The following is a 22502-nucleotide window of genomic DNA, read 5'->3' on the forward strand; positions in this document are numbered from 1 at the left end:
CTGTATTTGTTTCCATCTGCTGCAGGAGGAAGCTTCTCTGATGATGGCTGAGCAAGGCACCAATCTATGAGTATAGCAGGATGCCATTAGGAGCCATTTTATTGTTACATGTTTTTTTTTTTTTTTTTTTTTTTTTTTTTGAAAAGTAGGATGTCATTAGAAGTCATTTTATTGCTACATTTTTTTTTGGGGGGGGGAAGCAGTCTTTGTTTTACCCTAAGTCCCTGTGCTCTCTGGTCTCAGATTCTTAGTCACCCAAGCAGTATGTGGTTTCATCTCTTAGAGTGGGTTTTCCATCAAACCAGATATTGGCTGGTGACTCCCACAAACTTTGTGCCGTCATTGCGCTAGCCTATCTTGCAGGCAGGACACTGTTGTAGATCTAAGAGTTTATACGTGGGTTGGTATTTAAGTCTCTCCTTTGGTAGTGTGCAGAGTACTGTCCTGTACCAAAGATGTCAGCATGAAAGGATGCGGGTGGGCTCCAGGTAGGCACCAGCTTGACGTCTCCGTGTCCAGGGAGCTGTGCAGGTGTTGTCCTCAGCGACGGGGACTTGCCATCAGTTTGTGGAGAGAAGCCTAGTGACTTGGCAACAGCCTGCATTGCATGGGGTTCCCATGGGACCTCTTCGGCTTGGTTGGCCGGATTTTAAGTTCAGGTGTGAAAAAAGAGTTACTTTTCCCAGCTCTGCTTGGTCATTTGTTCTAGCACCATGTTTTGTGTAATCCCCCTGTTGTGTGTTTTGAAAATCATCTTTTTACTGTGTTCCTACATAGAATTAAATGCCCTGGGTACTCGTGATGTTACATTCCACTTTTTCAGAAGCTCCTTGGCTGCACAGCAGATACTCCGCTCAGTCTCTGCCCCAGTGCCCACCTGTACCGGGAATCTGCCTTTGTACACACTATCCTTTCCAGCCTCTGGCTCTCAAATGTGGCTTCTGTCTTCCATTACCAGATGATTCAATGGTCTCTTCAAAGATGATTTGATCCTGACACAAATGCCTTATTTACAAAAGGATCCCTCTTGTGCTCTTGAGCTAGATTTTGAGAACTACCAATCATATTCTTCTACTGACTTCTTAATAATAGGAACTTAATGATAGAAAATTTAAAAAATCAGCTAAATCTTTCAAGATTTATAATTGGATAAAATAAGCTGGCTTCTTTAAAAAAGAGTGACTTAGCCATTTAGCTGATAACCTCAGCCTATATGCAGATTCCATACATAAAAGATAATGAGACCCACTGTTGCTCAGTAGAGGTTTCTAGTTATGTACACACCAGCTCTACCAGTGCACCCTGGAATAAAGGTCTCCTTACTGAGCACCTGTAAAGAGTAGCCCTGAAGCCTTCCTGCCACAGTGTTAAACTCAGTCTCTTAGGGCATGCAGCTAAGAATGAGAAACAGAGTGTGATTCAGTCTACTCCAGATGCAGTCAGAGCAGCACAGCAAATGAAGCCAGTCTTCTGCTGAGCCAGGGCCTCTTTCTCATCCAGAGTCATCACTGATGTGGGGATTGTCACCATCAGCCAGCTCCTGCCTGCTACAGATGACGCTGAACCTCATTTGCTTGCCTCTGAGAATTTCATTTTTGGCTGGGGAGCCCAGGCTCAAGTCAGAATGAAGGTGATGTGTGCAGAGCTGGTTCATCAAGTCAGAATGTGTAGCCCTGTTGATCGCCCATCCTTCCTAGACTTTCCTTCTAAGGAGAATGCACTAAAGCAAGGCCTTTCTAATTGCTTTAGGGAAAGGCAAGTACAAGTGGCAAACTTCATGAAGAACCCTGGGTGGAAGAGAGGGAAGGAGCCTTTGCACCTGGAAGGAAATGAAGGATATGACAGGAAAGGAGTGCAAACACACGCACCTGAAGTTCTGCATGAAGTGCCGGAACTTGTCCACCCTTCTCGCTAGGGGCACGATAACGTTGATAAGCGTGGTAGCCATGTTGAGTTTCTCCTTTTTCACTTTCATGATGGGGCCAAAGGGTCGAAATAGGACTAGTCGTTGGAATTCATGTTTGTGGTCCCCTCTGAAGGTGAGCTCATACAAAGTGCCTTTATCCCTTTCTGTCCGGTAGATCCCTACAAGGCAGAACAAGGAAAGATGGTTTTAGAAAAGTGAGCTTTGGCTGTTCTTTCTATAATCAAGATCTACAACAAATGCCTTTAAAATTAATATTAGATCTCCATATTCTGTGATTAGAAAACCTGAAATATAATTAATATTTAAAAGAAAACCCATCAGTCTAAAAATCAGTTATAAAACCCTCATAAAGCCACAGGGAATGTTTGTAATATTAGATACAAAACTATTTATATATTTAGGATCATTGATAAAAGACTATTAGAAATGTAGAATAAGTCTGATATAATGTAGATTAGGATGTGTTCTTTACTGATATTGTATACATTTTATAAAGCATTATAATATGAACATTACTGTTTATTTAATTTAAAACTGTACACTAAAATTATCTCTGTGCAATTATATTCATTTCTGATGAATCAACTATAGTGATTTATAGGGCCATCTTGGAAGCAAATAGGGCTATAAACATGTGCCCCTCCCATCCCAAAGCTTCCAGAAGTATTAAGACAACACTTAAAGTATCCAGTGTGGTGGCAGGAACACATCATCCTGCCTCTAAGCAGTGTGATTAAGAACCTCAGAATACGTGTGTTCAAGGCCAAAAACCTATGTTAAAATTCTGGCTCCACGGTAGCACTGCGGAAAACTATTTAATCTTCCCATACCTCCTTTACCTCACAGAATAAACAGCATCTTAGTGGCATAATCTGGAGGCTGATGCAAGAAGATCACAAGTTGAAGGCTTGCCTGGGCTACAGAGTGAGTTCAAGGCTAACCTTTATTACTTAGTGAATCACTGATGTGCCTCAGTGATAGAAAGCTTGCTTAGCATGTGCCAGGCCCTGGGTTCTACCTCCAGCACCATCATCACCAAATGCTGGAGTGTTTACCAACAGGTCCCCACAGTGCTTGGCACATAGTAAAGCATACATGAATGTTTATCTCATCTTTACCCTCCCTTTTCCTGTCAGTGCTGATGAAGCATGGTATATTAGGAAGGAAGAGAAACGGAGTTTATTTATGTTGCCTTCACGTCACTGATTGTCACCTGTCAGACTGAAGATGCAGCCTTACCATCTCACTCAGCTCTCGGGAGGATGCTCATTAAGGCCAACCTGACAGAACTGCCACATCTAAAGACTAAACAACTCCCTCGGCCCATGCTCTTCCCTAGGGCCCCTGGCATTGCGGGTGTTTTCTTAAAAGTAGACAAAAGTTACTAACATCCAACAAATTAGGAGAGAAGCTTTTATCTTTGACTTACGCCGTATTTCCCATTCTACAACTTCGTCTTATTCTTAAGTCCCACATTAGCTGAAAATGTACCTCCTTGTCTCTGATTAGCTACAGAAGTAAATCTCCAAGGGAACATTCTGGCTGATGGTGAGTTATGGCTCTCGAGGGCATCTCACAAGCCATTTCCCTTTTCTTCCTCATGCTCCTTCGTTTCTTCTGTGGGAAACACGTATCTTCTCCACATTGCCTAGTTCTCTTCTTTGTCTTTTGACTTTTGGGAACTTTTTCATCCTAGAGCTCTGGTCTTGTAGCCTCTTTGATTTTACCCAAGGTTTAGATCTCTCTGAGGTGTTGAAGAGTCTGGTACTGTGAATTTTCATTGTGTCCTCATTTCTTGCAGCCATCCAATGGCCTGATTGAAATTCAAAAGGCACAGTGTACTGGTGAGCAAGGGTGGCTGAAGGAATCAGTTCTCTTCTGAAGCCTTTGCTGCTTCCTGGGGTACAACAAAGGGACATCCTGCTCTGCTACCCGCAATGTGAGGGATGCTGGGAGAATAACTGAGCTCCTGTTGGTAAAGAACTCAGTATCTTTCTTCAGCCAATCAAAGAAGAGAGGAAAAGATTTATTCCTTTGGAGACTTTAAGGACTTCTTTGGAAACATCAAATAGTGCCTTCAAAGTCTGTTAATTCTTTTAGGCAATTAGTCCCAAGAAAGGAAAGAGGACTCTAATGATGTCTACAGCACTGGGTTAGACTACAGCATCTTCATACAGCCCAAATGAGGCCCCGCTGAGTCACACAGAAGTCCAATGGGCACAGAGGTATATCTAGCTACACACTTGAACAGCCCTTGAGGTTAGTGGCTGAGCCTTGACAAATGCTTCTTCTTCTTCTTCTTCTTCTTCTTCTTCTTCTTCTTCTTCTTCTTCTTCTTCTTCTTCTTCTTCTTCTTCTTCTTCTTCTTCTTCTCCTCCCCCTCCTCCTCCTCTTCCTCCTCCTCCTCCTCCTCCTTTTTCTTCTTCTTTTGTTTTTTTGAGACAGGGTTTCTCTGTGTCACTTTGGTACCTTTCCTGGATCTCGCTCTGTAGCCCAGGCTGGCCTCAAACTCACAGAGATCCATCTGGCTCTGTCTCCCAAGTGCTGGGATTAAAGGCATGCGCCGCCGCCGCCGTTGCCACCACCACCACCACCACCCAGCCACAAATGCTTTTGTTATTTGATGTCGGCAGTATAGATTAAGCACCAGCCACAGGCCTGGGAAAGACTGTTTTCAGTTTAACTTGCAGATAAAAAACATACAGGGCAGCAGGGATCCTGTAAGCTAGTGTATTGTTTGCAAGAGGAACTGTTTGATCACCAGAACTCATATAAAAAAGACAAGGGTGGTTGCCCATGCTTAGATCACCGCACTTACATCTTACAAACCTGATTTTAGACCCCTTAACTATATTTATTTTGAAAATAAGTTACTTAAAACCTTCCTTAATCTGAGATCCACCAAACTGAGATCCACTTACCACCCAGCCATCATCATCAAGCACATAATACCCTTGCACAGCTTCATGAAAAGGCACTATAGTCTGCCTTATTTCAGCTCAGAGGACAACACCTAGTGGAGCCCTTGCTCTGTGGAATCTTCAGTAATCAAAACACAAGGGATCAGAGAGAAAAGGGTCAGGCACACCAAGAGGCAGGGGTGTTTTTAGTATGACACATTGCCAACACAGAACCAAGGGCCACACAAACACCTTTGTTACACAGGTTGGGCATTCCTACTTGGAAAACTCAAAATGTGAAACTTAAGTATAAACAATGCTCATAAGTTTTCCATTTTAAACCATTTTTGATTTAGTATTTTCTGGTCTAGTTGGTAAAATGTCTGCAAATACACCAAGATCTAAAATCCTCAAAAATCTGAACCATGTCTGGTGCCAGTTATTCCAGATAAAAGATATACTACTTGTGGGTTGTCATAATACAATCATTTTATTATTATGCAAATTGAGCACAAAAATAAGACTTTTGTAGCTCCAGCTTGGATCTTGTTTAGACACACCTCTGGTGCCTGCAGTCCATTCCTTACTTTGGGTTTGGGTTTCAGCTCTCCATGCAAACATCTTAATGCAATGTTTTTCTTACTCAGGGCCCAGCTTTGTAACCCACACCAAGAGGATGCTCCCTGTGAAAGAAGCAGCTCCACAGCTGCCGCCTGCGCTCGCCCTCTCTTCCCCTGCCCCTTTCCTCCATTATGGGAAGGAAACCCATGACTCATCCACACAGAGTAAGCAGTCGTCTACCATCCAGCCACAGTCCCAGCCCCGCTGCAAAGCCGATTCCTGACTAGGCCAAGAATCACCCGGCTAACTGGTTCTCTCCCTTTTCTGTGTGCTATAGTCACCTCGGAAATCAAAACAACAAAGGATAAGGGGTGTACCACTTCTTACCATCATTCCACATGCGTATACTTAAGATGACCAATGTTGAATGACTGGCTGAAGTCATGCAGAATTCCTCAAACCTCTCACCAGCAAAACACCTTCTTTATTCTCAAGAATTCCATTCACTCTGTCTGCATTCATCCCCACCTTTCCAGCTTTCCCACATGGAACCCAGGACTCCCACCTAGAACCAAATCTTTAACCTAGATAGTTGGCTGTAATCAAATGCCGACCAATGTCCAGGCCTCCGGGTCTCAGTTCACGTTACACGCAGCCTTTGGTTCTCCAGCTGCCTGTGGTTCTCCAGCTGCCTGTGGTACCCTTGTAACTTGTCCTTGCCTCACCAGCTTCCCCAAACCTGCAGAATAAGCACCAGTGACATATCCTGGCTTCAAGAACCAAAGTCTGGCACCAATCTGTTGTTGTATTTGTCACTGCCTCAGGAGCTACAGTCAGGCTGATTTAGACTGAAGACATAGCCACTTGTCCCCATGGAGAATCTAGAAGGAACCCTTGTACATTCTCAGTGGGGATGTAAAATGGTGCAGCTGCTGTTCAAAAACGTTTGGAAATCCCTCAAAAGAGCGAGATATATGTTCGAGGCCATATGGTTCAGAACAGCTAAGAGAGACAACGCAACTCTCCATTGAGAGATGGATAAACAAAGTGTGGTGTAAGCATACGATGGAATATTATTCAATATGAAAACAGAATGTAATTTGACGTGTCTTACAAAGGTGGATTTTGAGAACACTGTGTTAGGTGAAGTGTGCAAGTCACACAGTGAGAAATGCTGCATAATTCACTTTAATAAGACACCCAAACAGTCAAAACAAGAAACAGAAAGTAGAACGGGGGTGACTAAAGAGGCAGGAGGGTGAGGAATGAGGAGTTACCGGCTCACAGATATGGTTGTGAGTTTTCTTTGTTTTGTTTTTTGTACCACTAGGCATTGAACCCAGGGCCTTATATCTGCTAGGAAAGCAATCCATGAGCCCAAGGTTTTTATTTGGGAAGATAAAAGTATTCTGGAGATGGATGATGGTGATGGCTGACAAATGACGTGAATATTACTGAACTAAATAATTAGAAGTTGCTCCTGATCAATTTAATGGTATGTGAGTTTTCCACCATACTGCTCTCCTCTGAAAGGTTCTTATGCTTTGTCACAGGCACATAAGTTTCAGTAGTACTGTGCCTACCTCTTAGCCTTTCTAATCTCACCTTCTCTCTCGTGGGAAATTTCCTGCCACATTCTCAATCTAAAGTGATCTTTCATCCCCCAGACATTTTTTTTTCTCACAGTCCTTAAACTTTCCTTTACTAAACCACTTTCTCAGTACTTGAGAAAAAAAAAAGGATGTGGAAATTGACTGGTCCAGACATATGAGACCCAGAGACTCAGAGAAGCCATCGTTTGTCTCAAGGACCCATTTGTTACTGGTTACCTGGCTCATAGTCCTGACTCCCTGGAGTTACTGTTCACACATAACACTGACAACTGGACTAGCGGAATGAGGATCATGGGAAATTGCTGCCTGGAAGTCAGAATAAACAGCAATGAGGGCAGAGAAAGCTGCTGTACTTCCATACTCATGGGTGACCCTTGCACACTCAGCTTTTTCTTCACTTTCTATATAATTTTGACAGTTACTAAATAATCTGCACTCCAGTCTGTGAAGCACTGAGGTAGTGAGTGTAGAAAAGCATGACTTTTATAGGGGAAAAGATTTTCCACTGAGAAGACTATAGTTATCCCTCAGTAAACTACAAAGGCATTCTAGGATCCCACTGGGTACCAAAGTAGAGGAAGATGCTCAAATCCCTTATATTAAATAGCATAAAATTTATATATAACCTCTATGCTTTAGATAATTTTGGTTGCTTATAATCCCCCAAAGAGCAGATTTTATGTAAATAATTGTTTCCCTCTATCATTCAGGGACCAGTGACATGAAAAGGTCTGCACATGCTCAGTAAAGCTGTGATTATTTTTGAGTAGTTTCAATCCAAGTTTGGTTCACTGCACAGGTGCTGAAGCTGTGGATACAGAGGGCCGACTTCAGGGGAGGAAGATCAGAACAGGCAGGAGAAAACAGAGACAGATGAACTGTCAACAGAGGATAAGACAGAACATTACATTTTAAAAATTATATATGTGTACAGTACTTTCCCATTTTATAAAATCCACCACCGTAAACTGCCTTAAAAGACTATACATCTGCTTCTCTCCACCTCTAGAGGAACACATGCTACCTATTCTGCTCAGAGAGAAAATCAGCCAAGTGCAGAGATTTCACCCTAAGATGATAATATTCCCCCTTTCGATACTTGCTACTTCAGTTGTCTGAACAATTGCACTTGGATGACATGTCGTTTCTAGACCTCATAAAATTCACCTTTCTCAATTTCTCCATAGTGCATTTGGTTGTGTCACAGATTGAAGTAGGCAAGTTCTTATTCTCCTCAGACTTTCTGGGGGCCTCACTTAGCTGAGCTGCTTCTTGCTTCCTCAGAAGCCCTAGCAACTGTCTGTGTCCTACCACAATAAGTCTGCTGGGATTAGACAAGAGGAGACGATGAAGGCGCATGGAAGAGTCCAGTGTTTCAATGGAAGCCATCATGTTTCCCTTCTGATTGCCAGGCTCGGTGAAAGCTGGGCCTCACTGACCATGCCCCACATCACGTAAGAGATGCTGCTAAGCAAGGACACCGTCAACACTCAAAGGATGGTCTTCCAAAGGATCTGGGTTTACAGTATTCACATCAGACAGCTCACAACTATCTGTAACATCAGGTCCAGTGGCTCACACAACCTCTCCTGGCCTCCATAGGCACCTGCACACATGTAGCTAGTACACACACACACACACACACACACACACACACACAGAGAGAGAGAGAGAGAGAGAGAGAGAGAGAGAGAGAGAGAGAGAGAGAGAGAGAGAATAAAACTTCTGATGAAAGAATCCTGATTCTGAATTTACATACTAGAGAAGAAAGCACACAGGTAAAGAAAATAAACTATGTAATAGGCCCGTCACGGAATCCACCTGAGCCGTCAGAGAGTAGACAGAAATGCATCCCCACCTGACGAAAGTTGAGGGCAGTTTGGTAGGTGTTTTACCAGAACTGAAGACTGAGTGGGTGTTTATTGAGACTAAAATTAGAGGGAACGCCGAAGAAAGATACCAGCGTACAGGAAGACATTGAAAAGAGCAAAACAACCAACCACACGCCAGCGTCTGCAGGGTAGGCAGGTTTGACAGGTGTGAGCAAGGATGGAGTGCAGAAGGATACAGGTGTGTGAGAGACGTGGAAGACGAGTGGGGACTCACTGAAAGCCATGCCACCTGTGCCCACTTGGTCGTCCTCACAGGCATGGCTTTGTCCTGGGCCACAGCAGAACCAGTTTATTGTTTTAACAGGGGAGAGATAACGGTCTTAGGACAATCACCTCACAGCAGTGTAAGACTCGGGCGGATGACAGGAAATGAGATCAGGAATCATCAGGAAGGAACTACCAGGAACATCAGGAAGTGGTAAATGTCCTACCCAAACTGGTGGTCACAGATAAGATAGGGAAGGAAGAAGCAGAAAAAAACTTGGCTGGTGATTGGGGTCCTGGGGGCGAGTCGGGGAGACATGTGTAACATAATTGTAGCCACAGGGGAGAACTCAGGCACGCATTGGACACACTGACTTTAGCAGCTGAGTAAGTAGGTTGGAAGTCACTAGGGAGACTTCTGTAGAGATACTGATCTGCATATTCCCACCCTATAAATTAAAGCTTTGGGTATGGGTGAGATAATCTAGAAAGAGCCATTAGACAATGAAGCAGGAGCATTAGTATGTCCAGAGCACTGTTCCTAACATCCACGACATGGAAGCAACCTCAGCATCCTTTGGTCTTGAAAAGGAAGATACGGTGCCATTTGTGACAATGTGGATGGAGTCGAAATTTTGCTGAGGAAAATCAGCCAAATCCTATAAGACAAATATTGAATTCTCAGTTACATGTGGAATCTAAAACAAAAAAAACAAAAAGGAGGCAGAGAGAATGGTGATTACCAGGGTCTGGAAGGCGAGGAAGGGATGCGGAAAGGGAAGTTAGGGGTTTAAAAGTACCAAGTCTCAGACTGGAGACGTTTTAGTGACCAGTTGTTTTGTATGGTGATCATGATCAACAATTCTGTGCATTTCAAATTAGTTAAAATAGCTTTTAATTTTAATTCTTATCACACACACACACACACACACACACACACACACACACACACCAGATACTCGGTTGTCAATCATCTTTGTTAAATCTATAATGTACACAAAGATCAAAATATTATATCAGATGCTATAAGCACACACAATTACTGTTAGTCACTTAAAATAGATACATGGAAGGACAGACAGACAGAGAACCCAGGATGCAGATATGGGGCATATATACCTTCAGACACAGTGTACTTGGATCTGCAGAAGAGGACTGAGAAGTCTCAGTGACCGGAGGACTCAGGTACAGAAGACAGTAAAGTCAGAGAGTCAGTGTTAAATACAAAATACTGCTTCAAGGTCTGGTAAAAGGAGGATCCAGACAGCCCAGGGGATGGGGCGGGTAGCTCGTTAGCGACCACACCAATTGTGGCTTCAGAGGAGAGGTGGAGATGGATGCAAGCCACACTGGGGCCAATCTGAACGCAGTAGTAGTGAAGAGATGAGAGCTTTTCTTTCATTTTGCAACTGTCAGGTTTATTCTTGCCTCAGGACCTTTGCCCCCTTCCTTTGGTGTCTGAGATCTTCCCCAGTTGCCAACCTAGCTAGATTCTTCCTCTAATGTAGGCCTCAACTCTGCAGCCACTTCCCCAGAGAGGTCTCCATTTTACCGTCTCCATTCTCCAGGTCTCGATTTCACCCTCTGCATCCTCCAGGCCTCCATTTCACCCCTGCATCCTCCAGGCCTCCATTTCACCCCCTGCATCCTCCAGGCCTCCATTTCACCCCTGCATCCTCCATCTCCCTGCCCCAGCTGCTCCACCACCTCTTCCATATTATTCAAGCTCCTTCACTGCAAGCTATCTGCATGCCCAGTCCATCCTCCTGCTCATCACTGCTCCCTCTACTTGAAGACCAGTACTTTAAAAAGCAGAGCGGGAACTGTGTTTCCACAACGCAGTGAAGGTTTGCTGCACAGAGGGAACGGAGTAGACAGCTTGACTAGTAGATGTGCTTGACTAGGGAGGGAATACATACATTTGGGCAGAAAGCAGAGGGACTTACGAAAAGACACATGGAGAGACAATTTCTTATGTGGAAGGAAAGGAACAAAGAGTAGGTAACGAGACCACATGGATGGAATGAGGAACAGAGAGGCGGATGGATCCGCCACCCAGAAAAGGATTGGCAAAGGCACGGAATTTATCTAGAACCCCGAAGGGGACAGAAATGAAGAACGGGGATCCAGCGTTGGAAGCAACAGAGTAAGGAATTAAAGGTGGAGTAACGGGCTTAAGAGGGGCGCTGCTGGTGGATTGGGATGGTGATGGTGTAGATGGGAGAAGAAGCTGAGGAAGCATGCAGGGAAGGTCTTTCAAAACATCAGATTGGCGATCAGAAGACTACGATGAAGTCAGTGTGGGAGTTCAGGGGGTCCTTCCCCCCTCCCTCCCTCCTTCCACCATTCTTCCCTTCCACCCCTCCCCTCCCCCCTCCCTGCCTCCTTCACTTCTTGCATTTCTCCTCCTCCTCCTTTTTCTTCTTCTAATGTGTGATGCACACATGTGACACTCAGGCACAAGTACCCATGCAAAGGCCAGAGCAGGATGCCAGGTGTTTCCCTGGGTCACTCGCTGCCTTGTTTCCTGAAGACCGCGTCTCTTACTGTACCAGAAGCTCACAATTTTGCATAGTCTGGCTATCTAGCAAGTTGCTGAGATCTACCTGCTTCCGCCCCGGGATGCTGGGGTTACAGGCATAGGGAGCCAGGCCCAGCTTTCTACATGGGTGCTGGGCACTCAGTCTCCAATACTTTTGCTTGCATTGCATTTGCTGTCATCCATTGAGCCTTCTCCCGAGCTCCTTCAGGGCCTGTCGTCTCCCAGCAGCAAAAAGCAGCTGGCAGAGAAAGCACAGAGATAGTGCCTCATTGTTTAGGGTGGAGCTCCATAAGGCAGCGATGGAGGGCAAGGGCGGGCACAGAGTCATACACTACCGAGCAAGTGACTGGAGGAACACGGTGGGGGCGGGGCTGCAGGAGGGGCAGTGACGCCTAAGAAAGGGCGGAGTTAAAGAAGAAGGAAGACTCAAAGTGTACGCGCAGAAGGAACCAGCAAGAAGTGACCAAAGACAGAAATACTAACAGAAGGATGGAGGAAGAGTCAACTTGAAGATGTTATGATCATTGAGATTTTTAAGTTCGACCTGTTCCAGGAGAGACAAGGGCTGAGGATGTAGCCTCACTGGGAAATGGACATTTTTATCTCAATGCGTGAGTTTCCCAGACCCACACAACAAGCTGTTCAAGGCCTCTAAACACTCGTTTTTGTTTCCCCGCCTTCAATTCTCCTTATTTGAGAATTTTAGTTTCTTAGGAAGAACTGGCAGTTCTTTCTCTGACCTTATTTTAAGAAACCAGTGATCAGAAGTTACGGACATGCACTTAGACACATGGATATTGAAGAAATCAGGTGTGTGTGTGTGGGGGGGGGTCATGGTGATGAGGTAAAGTTAGTGAAGAGCTCTTCAGAGATTCTGGACCAAACAATCATAGAGGGGAAGCCAGAGCTGCCATTAGCAAGGTTTGCTTCTGAACAACTGCCAGGGCTTTCTCTCAAAATAGAGTACAACCATCTACTCCGAATGCTATGGAAAAGCTGAAAACTTAAGACAGGAACAAGCAGAAGCAGGAGTTAAAGGATCAGAGCCCAAGGAATGTGTGGCCAAGGTGTTGTCTGTGGCCAACCGCTGACTTAGTCTACACATTACTTTCTATCCAATCAACTTGCTACCAAACTAGCAGGTACATGTCTTAACTGAGTTACATTTACTCCAATTCACATCTGGCTTTCCAACCATGTTCGCAAGTACTCTCTTGATTTTTAAAGTACTTTTCAAATAGATAAGATTTTTCTTGTTACATGTGGGTAAATAGAGGCCTTTGAAGCATTAAATACATAACTTAATCAAGGTTATACACCATGTGTTCACAGATGGATGGACACACGATTGAATTGACGAGCCATGCCATGGTTCAGCTCTTCCAAGTAGATCAACCTTACCATAAAAAGGATGATTTTTAATGCTGTTCTGTTCTTTCTCATTGAAACTGACTTTTGAGACTAGAGAAAATTACAATGCTTCAAAAAGCTAACCAGCTCCCTAAAGTACATCAGAAAGCCAGCCCTAAAATTGATCTTTGAAAAGTAAGATAATGTGTTATTGATTCCTGGAAATCCATATTTATTTGTCTTTCAGATATGGTTAGTAGTAATATTTCACTTTTCTAAGAGATACTGTGAAGATCAAATCAATGTGTGTAAAATATGCACATCTGGTGGATAAGCAGCACTCAGCGATGTTCGCACTCCCAGGATAAGTGTCATTGCCATTACCATTGTGTCAATTCAGTCTGGGCCATTAGTCACTGAACAGCTGATTGCCTTTAGTTACACAGGCCAAGACTTCAGAAAAAGTGTGTCTGCTCACTGTGCTGGCATTAAATGGTCTTGAAGGCAGAACCCAATTACTGATATTTTTAAAATTTGCCATTGTAGACCTAGATGTTTTTCCTAGTATTAGTTGGTTTTTCTTTTTTACTTTTATTCGTTCTTTGTGAATTTCACATCATGCATTTTGATCCCACTTCTCTCCCAGTCCCCTCGCATATGCCCTCTGCCCTTGCTGACCTCCCCCCCAAACAAAACCAAAGTTAAAAGAAAGGACAAACAACAAACAAACAACACACACACACACACACACACACACACACACACACACATCCCCAAAACAAGAACAAAATAAAAAAGAAAAAGAATCTTGTGGAAGCTGTATGGTGGTCCATTGTGACACACAGTCTACCTTTTAGTCCATTCATTTTACTTGCAAGTATTCATTGCCATGAGTCATTGGTCTGGCTGCTGCAACACTGATAATGGACTCTCATTGGGAGATATCCTGCTGTTCCTCTTGGATAACCTGTTATTGTCCTGCGTCACGGAGATCCTGCTGTTTGGATCTGTAGGGTCACCTCCTCCACATGCTTCAACAGTTCATAGATTTGGTGGATATTGGGGTGGGCAAACTCATAGCCCTTGTTCTGGGCCTGGGTGATAGCTGGGTTGGTCAGCTTGCTGGCTTTCCCTCATCTTCACTACCCAGATGAGCTCTTCAACACTGCCTTGGCTAGCTCACCCAATGTAGCCTACAGCAAGGAGCAGGGCCAGTTCTCCTGCTCTTAAGCCCCGAGAGCTGATGCCCCAGGTCCACTCACTCATACCACCAGGGCCATCTCTACTCTTTTGCCCAGGCAAGGTGCAGGCCCCTCTCCTGATTGCTGCAGGGAGCATATGAGGCGACAGTGGGGGCAGCTCTTCTGCTCTCATGACCTCAGGACGGGTTCCCCTGCATCCTCAACAACAGGACCAGCTCTAGTGTGCTCCCCAGGCAGGGTGCAGGACCTGCTCTCCTGTGTACTACAGCTGGTGTACTGTAGGGTTGGTTCTCTCACTGTTGTGGCCGGGGACCAGCTCTCTTGTCTGCCACAGGTAGCATGCAGCAGAGAGGGAAGGGCATCTTTTCCTCACTTATGCTATCTCATGGCAGACAAGGAGGCGCAGGGTTAACTCTGTTTCTCTCACCTGCTTCCCCAACAATGGGGTCAGCTCTATTGTGCTGCCCAGAGGGGAAACATTGTAGTCAGTGAGGGTCATGTCTAGCTCTCCCACTCTTGTGACCCCAGGGAGCATCTTCTTTTTCCTATTATTGCAGTCAACATTTTTTTTCTGTTAAAGAGTTTGTAATGTATATTCATCTGTGTAATATTTGAGTCAATGTAAAGTTTCAACAATAATACAGTGATATATTTAAAGTGTTTTATGAAATCAATTTTTAATTCATAATATTAGCTGAAAATGTTGAATTATTGGGTCCTTTCATCTTACTATTCTCTTCTTTAATCAACCATACTAGTTAGCAAAATCCCATATCATATGATGCCTGAATGTTTGCTCACAATCACTAATATAATTAGAATAGATCACTTCCCTCTGCCAGATACACTGAGTCTTCCAGCCCCTCCAGACAAACTTCTGAGACTGGTCAACATCCATGCCAGAGAGTCTCAGTTCTTATACTTTTATACTTTGTACCTTAACCAAACCATTTAATAGCCCAGGATTTCTACTTCCTGGTTCTAAGAAATGGATCCCTTTGAACTCTCAAAGCATCAACATCAATGGCTTTATACTTCAAGGAATGTCATGTTACATATCTTGTGTTTGACTGAGTGATTTAATTAGCCAGGAGTAGGAATTCATTTTAGTTTCACAAATAAGCTGTAAGTTGGAATCCACTAGTCATCTGGGGGAAAATTATATGCACTTCTGAGGAATTTCTAAGTGCAGATAAGCTGTAACTACAGAAAGACCAAGAAATAAATAATAAGTCTAGAAAATGGGTTATATTTTCTGCCATAATAGATATTAGTTGACTGGAATTCATCTTTTCCTATAGAAACTGGTAAGCTTTATAAAATACAAGTTCCTGGGCTCCAAAATCTACCTATTGAATCAGAGTATGTCTTAGTAATTGTTCCATTGTTGTGAGAAGACACCACGACTAAGACAATTTTAAAAGAAAGCTTTTAATTGGGGGCTTGCTTACAGTTTCAGAGGGCTAGTCCATGATCATCATGGCAGGAAGCATGGTGGTGGGTAGGCATGTTGTTGATGCCATAGCTGAGAATTTTATAATCTGATCCATAGGTAGCAAGCAGAGAGAGAGAGAGAGAGAAAGAGAGAGAGAGAGAGAGAGAGAGAGAGAGAGAGAGAGAGAGAGAGAGAGAGAGAGACTTGGCCTGGCTTGGACTTCTGAAACCTCAAAGCCCACTCCCAGTGACACATTTCCTCCTACAAGGCCAAACCTATTCCAACAAGGGAACACCTCCTAATCCTTCCTAAACAGTTGCACTGACTGGAGGCCAAGCATTCAAACATATGAGCCAATGTGGGTCATTTTCATTCAAACTCTCACAGGATGGGACACTGTCTTATGGGAACCACCGTTTTAATTCCAAACTGGTAACATTTGAGTCTTTGGGGCCAGAAAATAAAAAAGAATAACTAGTCATTATCACACACAACAGTCATGGTCCAATCTAGCAGAATTTATGAGCAAGTACAAGGAGGTGCTGTCTCTATTGGTTTCAGTGTCACACATAAGCAGAGAAACTGATGTCCATACCAACTTCAAAAATCATCAGGCAAAGCTTACTTGTAGAACCCTTTGCCTCTCCCCTTCCCCAAATACCCACTTCCCAATGTAGAGAAAGTTGTAAGATGTGGCTCAAACACTGGTGGCTTTTAAATACAATTGGGATAAGGTATCATTTCTTGCAAATATTCTAAATTCACAGGCCGGTAGGTGAAGATAAGATGGTGATGACTAGAATCGCTTCGTTAATCCACTAACTCCTCACAATCCCTTAGTTATGTCACTGCAGTGGGGGCTGAGGACTCTGAGAGAACACCACAGCCCTGAGGGGAAGTATTTTGGAAGTTCATCCAGATAGGAAAATGTCTGAACTGAATTAAGAAGGTTGGGTTGTACAGCATAACAACTTGATGTAGGATGATCAGAAAATATGAGAGTACAGAAGACTCATAAAGAACATCCAGGAAACCATGGGAGTCCAGTAAGCCAAGAAGTGGAATGAAGTATATTTCTATACAGTACGATATGGAATTGAGAGACCTGGGAGGTTCTAGTTCCCAGAAACCTTGTCAGAATCACAGAGGAGGCCTTACCATTTGCTACATTAGGAGTTGTTGGCTTGATTTGATACTGCTTTAGGTGTTTTACTTGTTTTTGACAACTACCATAACTAAAATATAACTTATAACAATGTAAATGTTCAGTTGCTAAAAGTGCTGTGGTCGTTTGAATGGGAATGGCTTCCATGGGCTCATATAATTGACTGGTTAGTCAGCAGGGAGCGACACTAGTTTGAAAGGATTAGGAGGTGTGGCCCCAGTGCAGGAAGTGTGTCACTGGGGGTGGGCTTTGAGGTTTCAGATGCTCAAGCCAGGCCCAGTGTCACTCTCTCTTCCTGCTGCCCGCTGATCCAGATGTAGGACTCTCAGCTCCTTCTCCAGCCCCATGTCTGCATGCATGCTGCCATGCTTCCTGCCACGATAATAATGGACTAAACCTCTGAAACTGTAAGGCAGTCCCAAATTGATGCTTCCTTTTATACGAGTTGCTGTGGTCATGATGTCTCTCGACAGCAGCAGAACAGTGACTCTGACAAATAAGTTCTAATCAGCATAAAGGCCTTAAGTAGCCTCCCCGGAGGTTAACGTTCTGTCAGAAGTCTGCGTCCTGAGCCACACTTTCCTCCAGGTCCTTACAAACTCAAATATGTTCACATTCTCATCCCCTCCCTCACACTCTGTACGTGCATGTGCGCACGCACACGCATGCACACACACGCACGCACGCACGCACACATTGATTCAATGGGAATATACAAAGCACAAGAATAAAGTAAAAATTGTGCTTCCTTTGGAGTCAAAAGGCATAGCTGGAAATAATTTAAAAAGCTAACTACTGGCAAACGGAAGATTTGCCATCCAAAAGGGGTTTTCTTACTGAACATTAAATGTCCGCTCAGAATGCCAAGCTATGTTTTAATCATGCTAATCTGTGTGGTGGTAAGTCAGAAAGTGACAAAGCCAAAGAAAGTTCTTACAGAGCCATGCTGGCCTGGGGCAAAGAGATGCATGATTTTTAAATTCCATTGCATCATTCACTTGTTCTGTGACTTTGGGCAAAATCTATCCCCAAAGCCTCAGTTTCCCCATCTGTACAGCATATGAATTAAACAGTAATAACTTTCAGTACTCATGACATGGCAACAAGCCTGAAGAGTACTGCAATTTTGGGGTATGACAGTTATTGCTTCTACAAAATCTCCACAGCCTTTTGACTAGCATGACATGATTCCATAGTATACTGAAGAGTCAAAAGAATTTCATAAAATGCCAACAGAACACAACTTCAGTTTTCAGATGCTAATTTAGTAAAAGGACTTTTTCTCAAACTTAAGTGAACCCATAGGACTAGATAATATTGAACCCAGATAGGTAGTAAGTACATTTCCTAGTTTTTTCTTTAAATGAGTCATGACCTTCAGATCCTTAGACAAAATTCTCATCAAAAAAGATTTCTGTCTTTGCTGTTCCCTGAGATCTGGCTGTGCTTTGAGCAGGGAGGAAAGTAAAATGATGCAGTGTCCACCTTCTTCACTGGACAGTCTTCTCTGGGACCCCGGAATGCTATGGAACAGGTTCCAATAGCCCTAGGATGTTTTAAAGCCTAAAGGCATAAGCCATGGACAAATCATATGCAGACACTGCTGATCTTTGTGTCCCCACAGGTCAAGTGCCAGGTCTGGAGGTAAACAATGGTTCAGGTGATATTACCCCCTAGATGTCAAATCCTCTCCCAGCTTTCTAGACAGAGGGGGCAGAGGCATGCCACCTTCATCTGTCTTTTCTGAATTCCTTGTCCCACAGAATGGTGATACTAAACCATTAAATTCTGGTCTGCAATATAGCCATTATTGCTAGGGCTTGAGTGCCTGGTAATTGCTGGTGGGTAGAGGTTTTGCTTTTATTACATTCTCTGACAAAATTACGGCAGGTAAGCATGCTATGCTCAGAACTGCCCGATTACATTGCACCTGAAAATAGAAGCTCTAACGGTATGCCGACATCATAAGGCACCAGTGACTGTGCACTCTGTTTTATTGATAGACTCTTACGACATACTACACAGAACATGAGACCATTCAACCTCCACCTGGAGCTGGACAGCGGGAGTATCTTGGTAGGACCTTCACTTCCCTCAGAATAAAAAGTTCTAAATCCACAAACACAGCAAGAAGTATTTGGCTGAGGCAACAAAATCTCATGTAGTTGCACATGGCCACAATTAATTTAGCCTAGAAAAGTTTTCAAGTAGATGACGTTAAACTTGTATTTTGGCTACACTGTCAACAACAGAGACAGCCCCTTGGTCAAGTTCTCATTGATAGCTATATTTATTTTAACCCCTTGGTTTATGAATGAAATTATGTCATAATGTTGACATAACATTAGAGCTTCAGTTTTCAGGTATAATAAATAGAATAGAATAGAATAGAATAGAATAGAATAGAATAGAATAGAATAGAATAAAGTTTTGAGCATAACATGCTTACATACCATATGTTTGTCAGAGAATATAGCTTGCCAATGAAAATGTACATCCATTCTGTAGCTAGTTAATCCAGGAACAAATTCTAGTATATCAATAATTATCTCAAGATATACTTACAGGTACAAATTAAAAGGAAAGGGGTTATGGAGAGAGCTGAGTCTATTAAGTGCTTGCCATACAAGCAGGAGGAACAGAATTAAATCTCCAGAACCCATATGAAAAAGCTGGTCATGGAAGAACTTGTGATCCCGAGGCTGGTAAAACAGAGCTGGAGAATCCCTGGAACTCACCAGCCAGCCTGGACTTACTTGGCAAGTTCCAGATGAGTGAGAGACCCTGTCTCAAAAAATAAGGTGGACAGTACTTGAAAATCAGCAAGCAAGTGTGAGCTGGTGCCTCCACAACCATTACATGCATGCCATATATATAAACATATGTACCTATACATGCACACACACACAATGGCACAGTGGATTAAAAATAAAACATTTGATAACAGGTTGTCTGTAAGGAATTCACTTCACATTTAGTAACACAGATATATTCGTGGGGAAAGTGATGAAGAGAGAAATACCAGAAAACAGTATTTTTTTACAAAGCAAGGTTAGAACAAAGACTATTAATATAGAGACAAAGCAAAAACAAATGTTATAAAATGATGCAAAGATAAATACAGGAAGACATAATGTTAAACATATAGACATGAAATGATCAAGCCTCAAAATACATAAAATGAAAATGGACTGCTGAAAGAATATATGGATCTACAATAATATCTGGGGACTCACTCACCCTTTCAGCAACTGACAGACATGTTGGACATAATGTCAGGAAGAACACAGAAGATGTGAACAGTCCAATCAACAAACAAGGTCTAATCAACAATTGGAGAATATGCCACTCTAACAGCATAAAACACACATCTCCAAGCACTCTTAGAAATGTAACTGGGGCCACAGAACAAACCACAGTTTTAAAAGAATTGAAATAGAAGCAATGTGTTTTGTGATTGTAATGGACTCACAACAGAAACCTGAAATAGAAAGAAAGACGGGGCCTGGAGAGATGGCTCAGTGGTTAAGAGCACTGGTTGCTCTTGCAAAGGACCTGGGTTCCATTCCCAGCACCTACATGACCGCTCACAACTCTCTGCAACTCCAGTCCCAATGGAATCTTATGCTTTCTTCTGGCCTCCTCAGGTACCTCATGCACGTGGTGCAGACATACATGCAGGCAAAACATCCATATACAAAAAATAAAAATAGATCTTTAAAAAACAAAAGGGAGATAAGGCAATCTTTACAAACTCTTCAATAATAACATACTTTAATCCCTGGGCCAAAGAAGTACTCTTAAAATGTTTAATATACAAACTAAATAATTAAGTTGCTATCCAAAGAGATAAGTACCACAGGCCACCTGCCAAGAATTATTATTTTAAAGCAATTGCTTTTAAGTCATTTTTCTGACAATCAATATGTAGACCTGCTACCTACTGAGGTACAAATAGGAGATGTACCTGAACATCATAGAGTACTGTCCACTTGAGTACAGTGTTTAGAGAGTATGTGTCAGATAAAACAGGTCTTCACTGTCTCTCTTTTTATGGGAAGTCATGAAACAGGAACTCTCAGAGAACACAGTGTGCTGGGTTCAAGTCCCAGTTTGAGTACTCTTGGGAAAGACTTATCCTCTCTTTGTCTCCGTGATCTCACTCCTAGGATAAACCCATTCCTAATACAACAGTTGTGCGGTAGGGACAGTGTGAGGACTGAGATCCATCTGAAGCCCCTCCAGCTGTGCGGTAGGGACAGTGTGAGGACTGAGACCCATCTGAAGCCCCTCCAGCTGTGCGGTAGGGACAGTGTGAGGACTGAGACCCATCTGAAGCCCCTCCTGCTGTGCAGTAGGGACAGTGTGAGGACTGAGACATCTGAAGCACCTCCGGCAATGCACAAAACATCTCCAGCACTCAATAAGTGTCAGAAGAGTATTTCAGACTGTGGGAAGAAAGACTGAGTTTTCCCCAAAATGGTCTGAAGCACTGTGCTTGTTAAACAGATGTGGTCAACCAAATTTCATGGCATTCAATCAAGAATGCCTGAGTCCCATGCTTACAGGCTTGGGCATTATTAGCTGTAAGGTCCAACCACCTCTCGATTTGGTGATTTAAGTGTCCATTCACATCTGTGGCTGGCCAGTACAATTACCTGGGAGCTTTAAAAACATCGACAGGCTGACCGTGCTCCCACAGATTCTGATTTAATTACTTTGTAGTGTGGCTTGTGCTCCCTAGGAGACTGTAATGTGCAGTCAGGTTTGGAAGGCATTGATTTGGGAAATATGATTATATGATTTCAACACTCCCATAAGCTAGTGACTTCCATATGCAGCCAAAGGCATTCTCAGCCAGTCTCGGGGTACAAGTACTTGGCCAATAAACATACTGTAACTTTTCAAGTCAAATGTAGGAGTTAAGTGATGAAAAATGCCTCCTTTTTCTCTACCATTGAGCTGCTCTATTACAATAAATTGCACTGGTAAAGTAGTGTTAATGTTGCCAAGGCCTAATGTGACAGAGGCATTTGTCCTTTGAAAGCTAATGTTCAGAGCAAACAGGCAGGAACAGCAGTAAAACCTCAAGCACTTCCAAATGGTGCTCATTGTTCTCCTTAAAAGGCTCGCTGGTGCCTTCTGCACCTACTCCTCCTAGGTAGTCACAGGCTCGGCTTGCCTTTGTTCGTAAAATCCTTGCCATCTTAGATTAGTAATGTTTGGTGGTGGAAATTTCTATGAGAAAAACACTTATAGGGAATAAGGAGACATCTCAGGTGTCTAGTGAGCGAATGATTGGGTGGTGGAATGCAAAGTTAAAACCTCAAAGCTTAGACGGTCTTATTAATGGCAGCAGCTATTACAGGACATGAGTTGTCAAGATGTGAGGGGATGGAAGCGCGAGAAGTATAAGCAAGCAGTAGGGTAGGAATTCACGTGCAAAATCCTTACAACTGTCTATAACACAAAGACACCTCAAAAGCCACAGAATCAAATAAACAAAAACCAAAACACTTCACTATCCATCCCTTCCTTGCATACACTGACGGTCTAGCTGAATCGGTGTGCTCCATTTTCAATAAGAGAGTATGTCTAAAAAACAAAAATAAGATGGGAACGATTGAAGAGAACATCAGATGCTGATCTCTGGGCTGTGTGTGTGTGTGTGTGTGTGTGTGTGTGTGTGTGTGTGTGCACTCATTCCTGTT

General features: G+C 43.2%; 1 protein-coding gene across 1 annotated transcript in view; it reads right to left on the minus strand.

Annotated features, from left to right (window-relative positions):
* Csgalnact1 (chondroitin sulfate N-acetylgalactosaminyltransferase 1) overlaps positions 1-22502 on the minus strand; it is a 331838-nt gene that overhangs the window by 40791 nt on the left and 268545 nt on the right. Inside the window, exon 7 of the mRNA XM_028883852.2 lies at positions 1869-2085. Coding sequence (XP_028739685.1) covers positions 1869-2085 — 217 coding nt within the window. The remainder of the gene's footprint in view (positions 1-1868; positions 2086-22502) is intronic.

Source organism: Peromyscus leucopus, chromosome 17 (assembly GCF_004664715.2).
Source record: "Peromyscus leucopus breed LL Stock chromosome 17, UCI_PerLeu_2.1, whole genome shotgun sequence".
Classification (NCBI taxonomy): Eukaryota; Metazoa; Chordata; class Mammalia; order Rodentia; family Cricetidae; genus Peromyscus; species Peromyscus leucopus.